The 13,762-nt window shown below is 61.4% G+C and overlaps 1 protein-coding gene across 2 annotated transcripts in view; it reads right to left on the reverse strand.

Annotated features, from left to right (window-relative positions):
• Positions 1 to 2,055: 2,055 nt before the first annotated feature.
• LOC111156409 (adhesion G protein-coupled receptor D1) overlaps positions 2,056 to 13,762 on the reverse strand; it is a 123,497-nt gene continuing 111,790 nt past the window's right edge. For both annotated transcript variants that reach the window (XM_022517285.1, XM_022517284.1), the window contains 5 exons: positions 10,494 to 10,585; positions 7,281 to 7,407; positions 6,010 to 6,051; positions 4,721 to 4,813; positions 2,056 to 3,552 (listed from right to left, as the gene is read on the reverse strand). In XM_022517285.1, the coding sequence (XP_022372993.1) occupies positions 3,457 to 3,552; positions 4,721 to 4,813; positions 6,010 to 6,051; positions 7,281 to 7,407; positions 10,494 to 10,585 (450 nt within the window). In that variant the 3' untranslated portion in view covers positions 2,056 to 3,456. The remainder of the gene's footprint in view (positions 3,553 to 4,720; positions 4,814 to 6,009; positions 6,052 to 7,280; positions 7,408 to 10,493; positions 10,586 to 13,762) is intronic.

A 13,762-nucleotide genomic window follows, 5' to 3' on the forward strand; every position in this document is an offset into this window, starting at 1 on the left:
CAGCAAGCGACTGTGTAGATGCTGAGAGACTGAGTCTAAAACACGGCAAGGCCACGTATCTGGGAGAGCCAGCGCGACCCTGAGGGAGAAAGGGCACGTGTGGGGACTCACGCATCCCGATTTCAAGACCGCGGAGCTATGGCAGTCAGGACGGTGCGGTGTAGGAAGGAAAAGAGACAAACGGACCAACAGATGCAGAGGAGGGCCCGGGGTGAGAGCCTCACAAACACAGTGGCCAGAGGACCGTGGACAAAGGAACGGAGACAACTCCGGGAAAGGCCAGCTCCTGACGGGCCGTGGTGCCGCTGGCTGCCGCGAGGCCTCCGCGTTATCCTTCAGCACCGCACAGAGCTCCGTTCCTAAAGGACTGTATATTTAAGCTCGAAGGTTCACGTTCATCCACGGATGGCCGTGCTCGTGGAGGGCGGGGAGCCCGGGGAGCTGCGGCTCACGGCACAGCAGACCCTGCGCTCTGCAGCCGAGAGAGGAGAGGGCAAGAGCCTCGTGGCACCCTCGGCCCTTCCCTGCACGGCCCGCGGCCAGGAGACGCGCTGGCCCGTGATTCCCCCCAGGGGTGAAGAGAGAGCCACGCCCCAGCTGCGTGGACACTGCAACACCCACTCCTCAGCCCCACCGAGCGCCAAGGTGGCCGTGGGACTGGGGGACGGGCAGCAGCTGGGAGGACGCAGCCCAGGCTGTCGGAGCACATCCAAAGGACACAGATGCTGCTAAGCCTGCCTCAGACGCCATCAGGAAGCCGGACCACGGTCCCCAGACAGGTCCACAGCAGCCCCCACACTGTGCCGCCTGTGGCCAGTTCCCCGTGGGGGCCGCAGAGAAACCCCCGCATCTGGGCCAGCCCCGCTGCCCTGGGGAGAGCAGAGGGGCCGCTGGCCACTGGACCGGCACTTTGCAGGGTCAAGAAAGGGCGTATGAAAAAATGAGCACCAATCCTTCTCAAACTCCCAGCAAACTGAAAAGGAGAGAACACTCCCGAGCTTCTTTAACGATTGTAAGATAATTCAAGGGTTTGCTGAAATTTTTGTCACCGGGTACTTCATGCATTTTTGCTACAGGGAAAATTATGAATGGCATGTGGTGATTCAGAAAATGGTTGTGCAGAGCAGAAGTCTGAGAGCCGGTGGCTGTGGGGGGCACATGACGGGGACGAGGAGGACGAGTCCGTCTGTTTTGCGGGTCCAGGAGCAGCGTGGGAGAGCTGCGCACCGGGCTGGGTGCTGACGGAGGCTCCCGCACCCCGCGCCCCGACACAGGGGGACACACGGCTGCGCAGACCCTCTCCCTGTCCTCCCTCCCTGGGCTCAGGGGCTGCTGCTTGTGCCCTACCGCCCTGCCCGGGGGAGGGAGGCTCCTGAGAGCCAGGTGTCACCCGCCACAGTGTCCCCAGAGCTGGGACGTGCTGGGTACACAGGAGGCGCTAACTACATGTCTGTCAGGTGACTCCCAGGGCGGGATGTCACCCACGTGTGTTTCTCCACAGATTTCTGTCTTGAGACTTCATCCCGCTCACCTCGCACAAGCCAAAAACTTGAGGACCACACATCACCGTCAGGACATGGAGAGTTTATTTCATAAAAAATCACCACATATTTTCACTACTTGGTGGCATTCATCATTTTTCCTGTGCTGTGAACTACCGTAAACACATGATTCTTCCCAATTTCTTGTCTTTGGCCAAATTGTGTGCAGATAATAAAACGCCGCAGAAGCCCAGATCTATAGCCTATAAATAAAGTGCGCGCGCTCCTTCATTAGAAGTGAAAGGTTTCTTCATTACTCCCCTTGATAGATCAGCTGTGTAGAGTGAACATGCTGAGCTTAAAACGAAGAATTCCACCTGAAGGAAAGACAGCTCCATACTCGACGTGCTTCCCCGGAGACGAAGGGGGCAGCGGCCCCAGTGCAGACTCGGGACTGCAGCGCTCTCAGTCCTCGGGGCTCGCGCGCGACGAGGCTACAACGCGCAGGTACGAGCCGTCGGTTTCGGGAACCACGAGGAGAAGCCTGGGTGGGGGCTGGGCAGCGTTCCAGCCCCCCCGCCCGTCCCTGAGGCCCACATGGAGGTCACCGCCACCGTCACCCCGTGCTGGGTCGGCTGCTGCCCCTGGGACCTCGTGAGGAAGCAAGAACACAGCTGCCCTGCGATCGACATGTGGCTCTCGGCGGACCCCTCCCCGCATGGGACATGCCTGTGGGGGACGGCGGCAACCGTCGGGATCAGGTGGCCCCCGAGCGAGAGGGAGAAGGCCCCTGGAGACCCGGCGGGCGTGTGGGGTGGACAGGGCTTGGTGCCACCACAGTCACAGTTTACAGAAGACTTTCCAGTATCAGCTACAGGCCTGAACATCTCGCCCCCACAGCTCATGCACACCGTCCCCGTGGGCGCCCCGGTCTAAGCTTTCCCAGCCTGCTTCCCGATATTCAGTGGCACTGGGGGCACATCTAAGGTCACAGGCCCTGGTGTCACAGGGACCCTGCCCACACACACAGCAGTAATGGTCACTCCACTTCCTGGGGACGCAGCCCCGGTCCACAAGCCGAAAGCGACCGGAAGACACAGCCATCATCAAGCCACCCTCCCCTGGTCCACGGTGTGAGTGGCCTCTGTGGCCACACGGGATGCGTGCTCACTAACCACCAGTGGCATCTGCCTGGGGGAAACACAGAACGGGTCTGTACGTGACCAGCAGGAAGCTCTGGGGAATCAAGGCCATGGGAAGCCCAGCTACGGGGCTGTGAGGATGAGGGAGGGCTCAGGTGCTCCAGCAGGGCCCCTGGTGGGGCGGACCGCCAGTGTGGAGAGAACCCCAATGGGGAGGCTGGGAGCTGTCCCCGCAGCGGCCCCATCCGGCTCCTCCCACAGATGGGCCCTGAGCAGCCAGCACCCCCCCGGCCCCAACCCTCCGTGCAGCTGGAAGGTGAGGGTGGCCCGTGGGGCTCCAGCCTACACCAGGCCCTCTTCTCAGAGCTTGCTGTGGCTGATTCAGCAGGTCGAGGACATTCTTCACACTCCTTAGACACCCCCACGTGCCTCTGCCTGACCCTGCAGGGGTGCCTCAGGGCCTTCACCTCCCCCGCAGGACCCTGCCTCTCTGGCTCCAAGTCCCCATCACGGTGCCCAGGCTAACTTGCCCTTGTCGTGCTGCAGCCCCAAGGTCCTATGTGCCCACGGCAAGTGCCCCAGGGGACAGTCACTTGGCCACGGGAGGACCAGAGCTGGGAGGGCCGCCCCCTACTGTGCATCAGGCTTCGGGCCCAGCAGCGGGCTCTGTCACACGGGGAGGGCCAGAGGTGAGGACGCCTGTCAAGGGGGCCAGGACCCCCACACCCAGACAGCAACAAGGAGAGGGTCCCACGGTGAAGGCAGAGTGTTTCTTGTGTTTAGTTTGCGGGGTGTGTCTGAGCAGCAAGATGGCCGGTCAGCGGCCTCCCTGCTCATACGGTGGACAGGTCCACGCGGTGGGCAGAATGGCTGCTCTTGTCCCAGGGGCTGAGCTTGGTGGACACTGTGCCTGGCCGGGTCCCGTTCATCTGTGAATCACAAACGAGTGAACTCTGAAGACGTGCTCCCAGGACAGGAAACCAGATCCCGGGCAGTGCAGAAGCACTGGCCTAGAAAGCTGCATGAGGCCCCCTCAACCCATCAGGGCCCCGCTGCCCTCCGGGGAAGAGAGCGCTGAACTCTGGGGGCACACTGCCTCCCACCTTCTGCGCAGACTTCCTTCCTTGTCACTTCCCGGAGCTGGTGTCGCACACGCTCACTCCCACTCCTCTCTGTCTGTCCATGCGCTCACTCCACATGCACTCACCGAGCATATCTCACCTTTGTGGCAGGCTCTGGGCTCACAGGAGTGACCAGTGCCAACCATATTCTTGTCCCCATGCTCTACCCACCAGCGGGAGATACAAGACAGTCACACGTGTCAGTAAACAGAACGAGCAGTTGGTGGTTATGACACAACACGGCCCAGGAAGTCCCTCCCGAGGACAGGACCCCTGCGCCAGGCCCTGGGCTCAGCCAGAACACAGGTCATCCGCCCCAGGCACCTGGGGCCCTGCCCGCATCTGCACTTCCCACAGGAGGAAGGTGAACCGAGCCTGGTGTGGAGATGACAGGCTTGTCGGGATCCCTGAGCACCAAGACCCGGTCCTCGGGTATCTGCAGAGGGAAGAGACCCAGGCAGGAGATAAGTTCCCTGAAGGCCGGGCTGTGCCTGGGGACTTTCATGCCTCCCGGGACACTGGCAGCACACCCCGTGCCTGCCTCCTCATCAGCTCATCCTCCTTCCTCCTAAGTCAGTGCAGAAGTACTGGCCCTGGGAGATGGGCCGCTGTGGACATACCGTCACCCCGGAGCACATGCAGCCCCCAGGCCGGATGAAGAATGTAAAAGGCCGAGCAGGCGGCGCCAGCGGCCACGCCTTACCACCAAGCCCTGAACTGGGCAGCCACCTGCACGACATGCCCATGGCCAGGTCAGGCTCAGGGAAGGAAGGAGATGTGCTCTGGAGGCTCTGGGTTTAGGAGGCCCAGGAGGGCAGAGGCCTGGTGCCCAGAGCCAAGGCCAGCAGCCACTGGGACTTTCCAGATAACAAGAAAGAAGTCCAGAGCCCACGGGTCCATGAGAGCAAGCACACAGGCATTCAGAACAGGACCGAAGCGAGAAGGAGGTGCAGACCCGACACTGCACGGCACTCACGATGTCAGAGCTGAAGGGCTTCGCGTTAGCACTGCGGATGGAGCTGCTCGTGAGGCTCCAGACCTTGGTTTTATGTTTGAAGGCAGCCCTCACCTTTGAAGGCAGAACAGAGGATGGTTAGAAGCCATTTCAGCAGTGGAAACGGCAACAATAAAGGTTGTTCTCCAAGGCCTCTAGGTTTTGTGCTGAAATAAAGTCCCAGAATGGGCAGGATCTGGAAGCATCTGTCCAGACTCACTGCCCCAGTCGGCAGGTGTGCTCTGTCCCCACCGCCTACCAGGGCCCACGGAGCGAGGAAGCTGGGACTGGTCTGCTCCCTGCTGGCCTCATCCCAGTCCTGGCTAGGACACATGGTCAACAAGGAATGGTGGAGGGGGCAGAGTATGGCCAGGAGCAGGGACAGAAGACAAGCAAGGGAACAAATGCAGACATGGGGTAGGCCAGGCATGGCTCAAGGCCATGTCTGCTTCCCATCGTGTGAACCGCAGTTTTGGGCTCTGCTGAGCTGCTCCCCTCCACCCCTGGTCACCATTGTCCTCAGCGACTCACCCTGCCCACCTCCAGCCATCCTCCTGCCCCCAGTATCCCTTCCCTCCCCGCCTGACCTGTATCTCCTACGAACAGACCTCCCACAGAAATAGCGCAGATGGGATAGCACCCCTCTGCCTGTTCCCACTCACTAATCCACAGGTGCCTCCCCATGACCGAGCCCGAAATTGTCTCAGATGTCAAGCCCACAATGTAAGCCTAAGTATGGGTCTTGAGAAACAGGATCTAGAGCAGCCTTCCCCCTCCCCGTGGCCAAGTGCATGGCAAGTCAATGTCCAGACTGCACCTGAGAACAAGCCCACTCCCTATTATCCCCAATGCCTGCGGAGGGCAGGGGACACAGTGGCCCCAAGTCCTGCGGTCAGGAGACCTCCTTCTTTTACCCCAGAGAGCCTCCTCTTGCCTTTGGGGGGCCATTGGAAAGACAGCTACATCTTACTCTCCCTAATGTGCCAGCCAGGTCTTGATTCTGCAGATTGGCTGCCCCCCACTATCTCCATCACCCCATCCTCCGCAGAGCCAGGAGGGCCTGTGTGAGGCCAGGAAGGAGATGCCTGGAGGTTGCTCAGCAACCAGGAGGCGAGAGAAGGGCTGATGGAAAGCAGCCTATAGCACACAACTTGTGACCACTACCAAAGCCTGCCCGGACACTGGCCTGATGGGGCAAGACTTTGTGCGCTCTGTGCCCTTCCAGAAGTGAAAAACTACCTCTGTGTTTCCAGGAAGTAGAACAGACATACCTCTGAATTCAGGAGACAGTGGAAAAGGAAGATGAAAAACCCCTGGGGAGGAAGGGGAGAACACAAGATTAGGCTCTCACATTCTGTCACAGCACTCTCCAAAGCTTCCTCCCAAGGCCAGGTGGGTTCTGGGACGGGCACTGGTGCGGCTCACCGCTGGGGCCGCACGTGAGCTGCTGGCAGTCCTACGGTCCGGAGCCCCTGAGAACGGGAGGCGTCCAGATCCTGGCGTGAAATCCAGCCTAGAGGCAGGCACCACTGCGCCCACTGTGCTGTTTGGGCAAAGGTACAAAGGCAGGACAGACCCGGGGATGAGTAAAATGCTGGGAATGGACAAAGGGGAGGACATCTGAGAATCAACTGAACTGAGCCTTCGTGTCCTCCCAGATAGCATGATGGTAACAACGAAGCAGGCACGAGAATGAGGATGTCCCCAAACTCTGAAGACAGCTACCGTGTGTCCGGCACTGGCCAACACCTCCCCTGAGCTCGCTCCCTTCGTGTGAAAGCTGCGCCAGGAGTGGGTCCTGTTACTGTTCCCACTTCGTGGAGGAGGGACTGGAATGCAGAGAGGATGAGTGATGGGCCCCGGGACCCAGCTGCGTGACAGCTGCGGCCAGGACAGTCACCTTCTCGGTGAACGACCGGAAGGAAACAATGTGTGCAGCTTATTACAAACCCGAAGCAGCAACAGCTCTTGGGAGATGCAGTCCCTGGTCAGGAAGGCCCCGAGCGCAGCAAAGACGGCGCAGGTGGGCCGCGCTCACACTCACCAGCACACAGCTCAGGCTCAGCTGTGGGGCTGTGGGGGTGGGGCGCTCACTTCCACCCTCCCTTTGGGGGTTTGTGGGTCTGGGGTGCAGGCTCTGAGCACCCCAAGTCTCCGATTTCTAGGCTGCTGCCCCTTCTCTGCGCCTCTACACAGGGGACACACATGTACCCAGACCTGGGGCACACGCCGTCACCATCTCTGCGACCTTTCCAGAGCGGCATCCGTGCAACCGTCTTCCCTTTGAGGCCCCGCTGTGCTTCCCACCGACAGTGGCCGGCGCGACGAGGCAGCCCTCCTGCAAACAGGCCCCGCGCGCAGAGACCCAGGGGCGGGCTCCATCGGTAACCCTGTCCTTGGCTCTGGGCATGCCCATGCTGGCTCTCGCAGGATGTGTGGCGGGAGCAGAGAGGAGGGCCCCCGTCCCACACTTGCGACAACCCGCTGCACACGCGTCTGCTCAGAAGCAGACCGCCGGCAGGGCAGTCCCACAGGTGCTCACCTGCAGGGAGTTGAGGACAGCAAATATATACTGGAAGGCCAAGGCCTGGTTGTTGACAGCAAGCACGCCGAAGACCCACGAGATTCCCAGGATGGGCAGCAGCACGGCCACGGCTTTTACCGTCAACCTGAAAGGGAAGTGGAGACGGCCACGCTGTGGGGCAGGCCGGGGGACACTGGCCTCTCAGTGGGAGGCCGCTGAGAGGGAGCGGACACGGCCCTGCCGGGGGCCAGACCTGAGCTCCACCCTGCAGGGAACCTCGGGTGAGGAGTGGAGCGCTCGGGACCTGACACTGGGTCCCTGCCCGGCCAGCTCGGGGCCAAGCCAGCAGCTCTGCCTCTGCAGCTGGCACCAGGCACCCTCCTGCAGCTGGCCCAGGCACCCAGCAGCCATCATGCCCCCTGGGGCACCCTCAGCTGATCACCGTGACCTCCTGCAGCTGGCACCAGGCACCCAGCAGCCATCATGCCCCCCGGGGCACCCTCAGCTGATCACCGTGACCTGGCCGGCAGCAGGGCCGGGTCAGAAAGCTGATCCCCGGCACCCGCGAAGCACAGCAGAGCCAAGGCTCCGGGGGAGGATCCAGCAGGGAAGGACGCACTCTCGGGTTCGGCCTCACGGGCTCCTTCCCAGAACGTGGGCTCCGCGGACATGGTCCCTGCTGCGTCTGTGAGCCCGGAGCAGAGCTAGCTCTTAGTCTGCTCCCAGGGAACCCCTGAACCAGTGAGGCAAGGCCCACATGTTGTCTGATCCCAGCTGTTCTTCCCGTTGCTCACAGTCTACCCTGACTTCCGGAGCGGCTCGGATCTGCACGCTGGGAGGTCTGCACCTGGGCTTCGGAGGAAAGCTGTGCTTATCACTGGGCGCACTGACCGCACATCAGCCTCGCTCACTAGACCGCGAGCGCCAGCGGCTGGGCTGGGGCTTCACTGCCGCGGTCCCGATGCACAGCCCCGCGCCCGGCCCCGTGGGCTCTCAGGAAGTGACCACCGAGTGCAGGAGCGAACGCGCGAGTGAATGAGTGACGGACAGACTGACGAGCGTGCACACGGGCACACACACATCCAGCATCCCCGGGAGGAGGGGCGACACGGCCAGCCGAGCTTCCTGGCGGGACACCCCAGATCCCGGTCCTGACAGCTCCTGGCCACAAACCCTGAAAACCAGCGGGTGGCCCCACAGGTCAGCTGCCCAGGGAGCGGCAGCCCCACATCTCCTTAAAATCAGTACAGTCAAAACACCGGAATCCGGGAAACAAGCCATCACGGATGATGTACCTTCATCTTCACATATTGGAGAATCCGTATATGAAAAGAGCAGGCTTGAGAAATGGGTCTCAAACTGTGCTGTTTTTTCTTAAAAACAGAAGACTCAGAACAGAAGGTCTTGGGGAAGACATGTCCTGCTGGTGCTCTCTGAGGCCTCTTGTTAATGGGCCAGAGCTGCTGGGGTCCCTCGTCACACACAGAAGGAACGGGTTCCTGCCCCGGGTGAGGCCCTGGCAGGTGGATGCACCGCCCGACACGCCCCCTCCTCTGCTCCCCAGGCTGCCCTGCGTGGGTCTCAGTCCCCATGAGCGTCCCCCTCCTCTCCCACGGCTCGTGGGTGGGTCCTCGTGGTCCTCAGCCTCACCCCTGCCCCAAGGAGCCTGGATCTTGCTTGTGAAAGTGGAACGTTCCCTGCTCCTCTCTGGGGAGTCTGGAGTCCCCCAGGAAACAAAGACTAAGGAGGAGGGGAAGCCCCTTCAGGCTCCTGAGGAAGCTCGTTGTCCTGTTAGTCACCGTGCAGAGCTGCTCTGCACAGAGGACACGGCCAGATTGAAACCAAGGCCTGGGAAGGAGGACATGGTCACATGCAGCCACAGAAGCCATCCGAGGATGCCACAGTTGCCTCCCCCCTGCCTGGTCTGGAGCCCGGGGGACAGGGCCACACAGGGGACCTCAGAAGTCAGTGAGGGGGGGCCCCGTGGAGCCGTGTGGAGAAGCCCCGGCACAGGTCACGCAGCCGGGTCACCCTGCAGAGCCACCTCTCTGTCCAGAGGCACGGCCTGAGCTCTCCTGGGAGGAGTGGGACCCTGGCTGTCAGGTGCAGGACACGGGAGTCCTCGGCGGTCGGGCCAACAGCCGACGCTCTGCAGACACACAGAAATGTGCTCCCCGACCTGTGGGAGGCCCTGCCTGCCCACGGCGCTTCCCTCGGAGGTGTCTGGGGGCTGAGAAAACCCACGAGGGCCAGAGCTGCTTGTCAGTCCAATTCACGGTGCTGGGAACTCATGATGGAATAATTCTCTTATCGATTTGCTGCTGACATATTTACTGCTCTTGCTCTCAGATCGGAAAAGATATAGTGTAGCTAAAGTAACTTGCAGAACATTAGCTACCTCGTGTCCCTGTCCTAAATGTTCATGACAGCCCCAAGTTCCCTGAGAGGCGCACCTCCCCCACTTCCTGGGCCTGTGGTTTGGGGCGCTGAGTGCCCCCCAGAGCCAGGATGGCCCCTGGGACTCAGGCCCGGGGGAACCGGTCACTTCCGTTCTGCTGTGACTGGCTCCAGGTTGAGCATGTGACCTGAGGGGAGCAGGGCCTCCAGCCTCAGGACCTCCGTCTGATCTGGGATGCAGGGGCTTCCCGTGTCACCAGGAGGCAGGTCCGTCTGAGCAGGAAGCCGACCGGGGACACGGGGACGAAGGATGCGGGAGAAGCCGGGTCCCCTGGATCAAGCAGGTCGAGACTCCCTCCTGGGCTCTGTGGACCAACCCCCTAGCCTTCAGCCAGTTGGTGCTGGGTCTTCGGTCCGGTGGAGTCAGGGGAGCCCTCCCTGATACGGGGTCAGGACGCCTCGAGGGCAGGAGGCGTGGGAGGATCCCTCCCCAGAGGGACCTGCGCCTCCTCCGGGGGACCAGCCCTGGAGCTCCTCGGGAAGTTCTACCCTGAGGAGGTTCACCTGCACTGACAGCCCTCCACGGCTAGGAAAGCAAGGCATGGAGGGTGCTATGGCGGGGGCTGGGGCAGGACCGAATCTATAATCTTCCTCCTCACCCCAGGGATGAGACCCCTGCTTTACAAACGCCGCAGCAAGGCTGGAAAAGGGCTGGTCCTGGTCAGGCGGCTAATAGCCAAGCCAGGTCTCAAGCTCAAAGCGCCCCAGTGGCCCCTGGCCCCGAACAGCTCTGTGCAGGCAGGACCGCCACTGATGGCCCAGAGTCCAACTTACTTGAAGGCGCTGGGGTCCCCATGTATCTTGTAGTTGTCGGCGCTGATCTGTGTGATGACCCTGGTCACAGCGATGAGGATGCCGACATTGACCTGCACGAGGAGAGCAACGGGACACAAGGTGAGGCCTGTGGCCGCAGAGCCCCGATCCCGCCAGACGGCTGCCCAAGCCGCCCCCAGCTTCCGAGCCAGGAGGTAGTGTCTCTGCAGAAACCTGGCCCACAGGGTCCCCGAGCGTTTTCACTGTCCTTGCCGCATGCAGCAGCGCCCTCTGGGAGCACATCTGTGCCCGTGAGGAAGTTCTGAACCCAGGGGCACAGCAAGGCCAGGCCTGGGGCTGAGACCTCACTTCGGCGTTGCTCACTCGGTGAGCCCACGCACGACGGCCTTGTGCCCTTGTTGCCCACCCGAGGAGAAACAGTCCTGACACCCACAGTGCGAACAGATCACTGCAAGGGTGAGAAATTGCATCCACGAAGCCACCTGCGCACAGCCAGCCTCTCGAGACTCCTCGGCCCGGCAGGCCTGCGGCTGTGTCATCCACGGAGGCCATGGCGCAGGGGACTGCACCTGCCCAGGGCTGCTCCCCTGGGGTCAGTGGAGCTGGGGGTGGGGCTGGGGGGGCTTCTCTGAAGAGCTTTTGGCACAAACTGTCCCTCTGAGGGCAGCTCTCCGGGGCCCTGACCGAGCCCGGCAAGGCAGGAAGCAGCAAGGGGAAGTGAGAGCCCGGATTTCCTTCTGCAGCCGCTGGATTCAGGGTTGTGTTGTGGCTGGGACCCCCTCTCCCCTCTGGAAACCTCAGAAGATCAATGACAAAGTCACCGAGGAGTCCAGCTCCAGGCTAAAATCCTAGGTGCACCTTCAGGCCCGATCACAGGCAAAGACAAGGAGTTCCCTGGCAGACCCCCCGGAAGAAGTGGCCCTCCCCACCCCAGCCTGGTACCCAGGAGAACCAGCTGGTGCTGCAGGGTGGCAGGCAGGGCCCTGGAGCTCCCACCCTGGTGGCCAGGCCCACGAGCAGGTCTGCCCAGCCCAGGCACCTGCATCCTCATGGGGGCCCCGGCCTGAGGCGCCGCTGCTGACACTACCTTACAAGGCAGCCTTGCAGACACGTCCCCACAAACTCTCTGCTTTTCCACAGTAGCTCCTCTTGGTCTCCCTCCTCCCAGTCACCTGTCCCCATGGCTCCATGTCCAAGCACCGGGGCAGGGGCTGGCACCCTCCCCACTCAGCCCCAGCCTGCACTCCTGCCAGTATAGTGCCCTACGGGGCCGGTTCCGTGTCCTCGCTGACACCTCAACCCCAGGCAGTTCAGTCCCTGGCTTCGGACCCACGTCACCTGCCTCCTCTCCCTCCTGCACAACAAGGATCCTCACTGAAGTCCCCCAGCACCAGGGAGGAGGAAAGAAGTCAACGGTGTGAATGGCCCCCAGCAGCGCTGCCCTCCTCCCCGCCCCTCCAGTCACAGACAACCGCAAGAAAACCCCACTCAGCGCCACGGAGAAAGGGTGGGCAGAGCAAGGCCCCAGAGGGGTGGGGACTGTGCTCCAGACCACAGTTGCTCCCCGAAGTCCACATGCAGCTCAGCTCTGAGAGCCAAAGGCTTTCACCTCCGACCGGGCACCAGCCGCTCCCAGCGACCAGAGGGCAGGGCCACCAGGAGCCCCCTTTCCCCCCCAGAGATTTGGTTATTTTCTGGAATAAATGCTTTTCGACTTTATGCTTTTGGGGGACGTTTGGAGTTCCGACGATGATTCCTGCAGGACTTCCTGTGCATTTGAGTGGAGGTTCCCGCTGGTCCCGTCCGCCTGTCCTGCAGGCCTATCCCCTCAACTTGGCAATTCACATTCTGGGTTCCTTGCGCCCTGGGCAAAGCTGAGGTCTTTCTGGAATAACACAGGCTGGAGACCATGTGACTGACCACAGCAGGTGGCAGGTCTGCGGGCACCCACTCTGTGGGGTGACCATGGACCGGGCCGTTCTTCCCATGCTCATAAAGCCTGAGTCCAACAGACATCGTGTGAGAAAGGCCCCGGGCCTGTGTACGTGCAAACGTGTATTCACATTCGCCTCTCCTGGCATAAAGCCTGAGGATACACGAGTCATTAGCACCAGGGGTATCTGCTGGAGGCGCGGAGATGGAGGCTGAGAAAGAGAGCTGAACGGATGGTACTTAAATGTTAAATTTTTCTTTCCAACTCCCACGTGAGGGTTAAAATTCCAGAACCACGTTACCCCTCGTCCATTGCACATACATGACCCAAGGCCTCTACCCCCGAAGGGAAAATCAGGGGTACACAGACGGTGCCTGATGGGACTGCGGGCCCCTGTCACCTCCTGACCTCTGCCAGGAAGTACGGTGACCGCGGTGAAGCCGCTGCCATTTCCCACAGTTTCTAACTGGCATCAGCGGCTGTCTCTGCGAAGATTTCTGGGGGGTTCGTTTCTCCCATCTCCCTCTCCCCGCTGGGCTCTGAGGGCTTCCCTCCAGCAAGCACTCTCCGTGCCTCAAGATGATAGTCCTGCCTGCCTGCAGAGCAGGGGAGGGGCCAGGGGAACCCCAACCCAGCGACTGCCACCGCCTCATTCCGGCGAAGGCTGTGCTGGGAACCAAAAAGCCCTAGTGTTTTGGGAACATCCAGAGCAGAAGTGGGCCTGCCCCCTCACCCTGGCCGTCCATGGGAGGGAGGCTGGGGAAGGGGGGAGGCCAGGGTGGGGAGGCCCATGCACCTCAGACACTGGTTGTTTCATTAACCAGCGTTCCCCATGACAACAGCCAGCAGGTCACCTCTGACGGAGGCCGGAGGAATAGTTTGTGGGCCGCATTTCAGCAGAAAGGCAGGAGGGGGAAGGATCTGCACTCAGGGTCATGTGACCATGGGAGGAGGGAAGGGCTGCACGGGGCTCTGGGGTTTGCACGGTGTCCTGCTCCCTGACCTCGTGAGGGAGGTGCATGCCACGACTCACAGGGAGAGCATTACACGGACATACACAGGAGACACGGCGGTGTGAGTCTACGGCTGTTCGTCTGTCCCCTATGGACATCTGTGACCGGCACTATAACCCTGTGGCATCTGTGCATCTATGGAGACCCAGCTGTCCCGACTTCTCCTCAGAGGAGTCTCTCTCTTGCCTTGTGAGGCCTGCACAGAACAAAGCCCTGGGGGACTCTGCCACCCACGGGGTTCCCAAGCAGGGCATCCAGACTCAATGGCTCCTATGACACCTGCTGGTCCCACAGGCCATCCACACTCAGCCTGCCTGCAGCCG

The sequence above is a fragment of the Enhydra lutris genome, unplaced genomic scaffold, assembly GCF_002288905.1.
Source record: "Enhydra lutris kenyoni isolate GAN:26980312 unplaced genomic scaffold, ASM228890v2 scaffoldscaffold46, whole genome shotgun sequence".
NCBI lineage: Eukaryota > Metazoa > Chordata > Mammalia > Carnivora > Mustelidae > Enhydra > Enhydra lutris.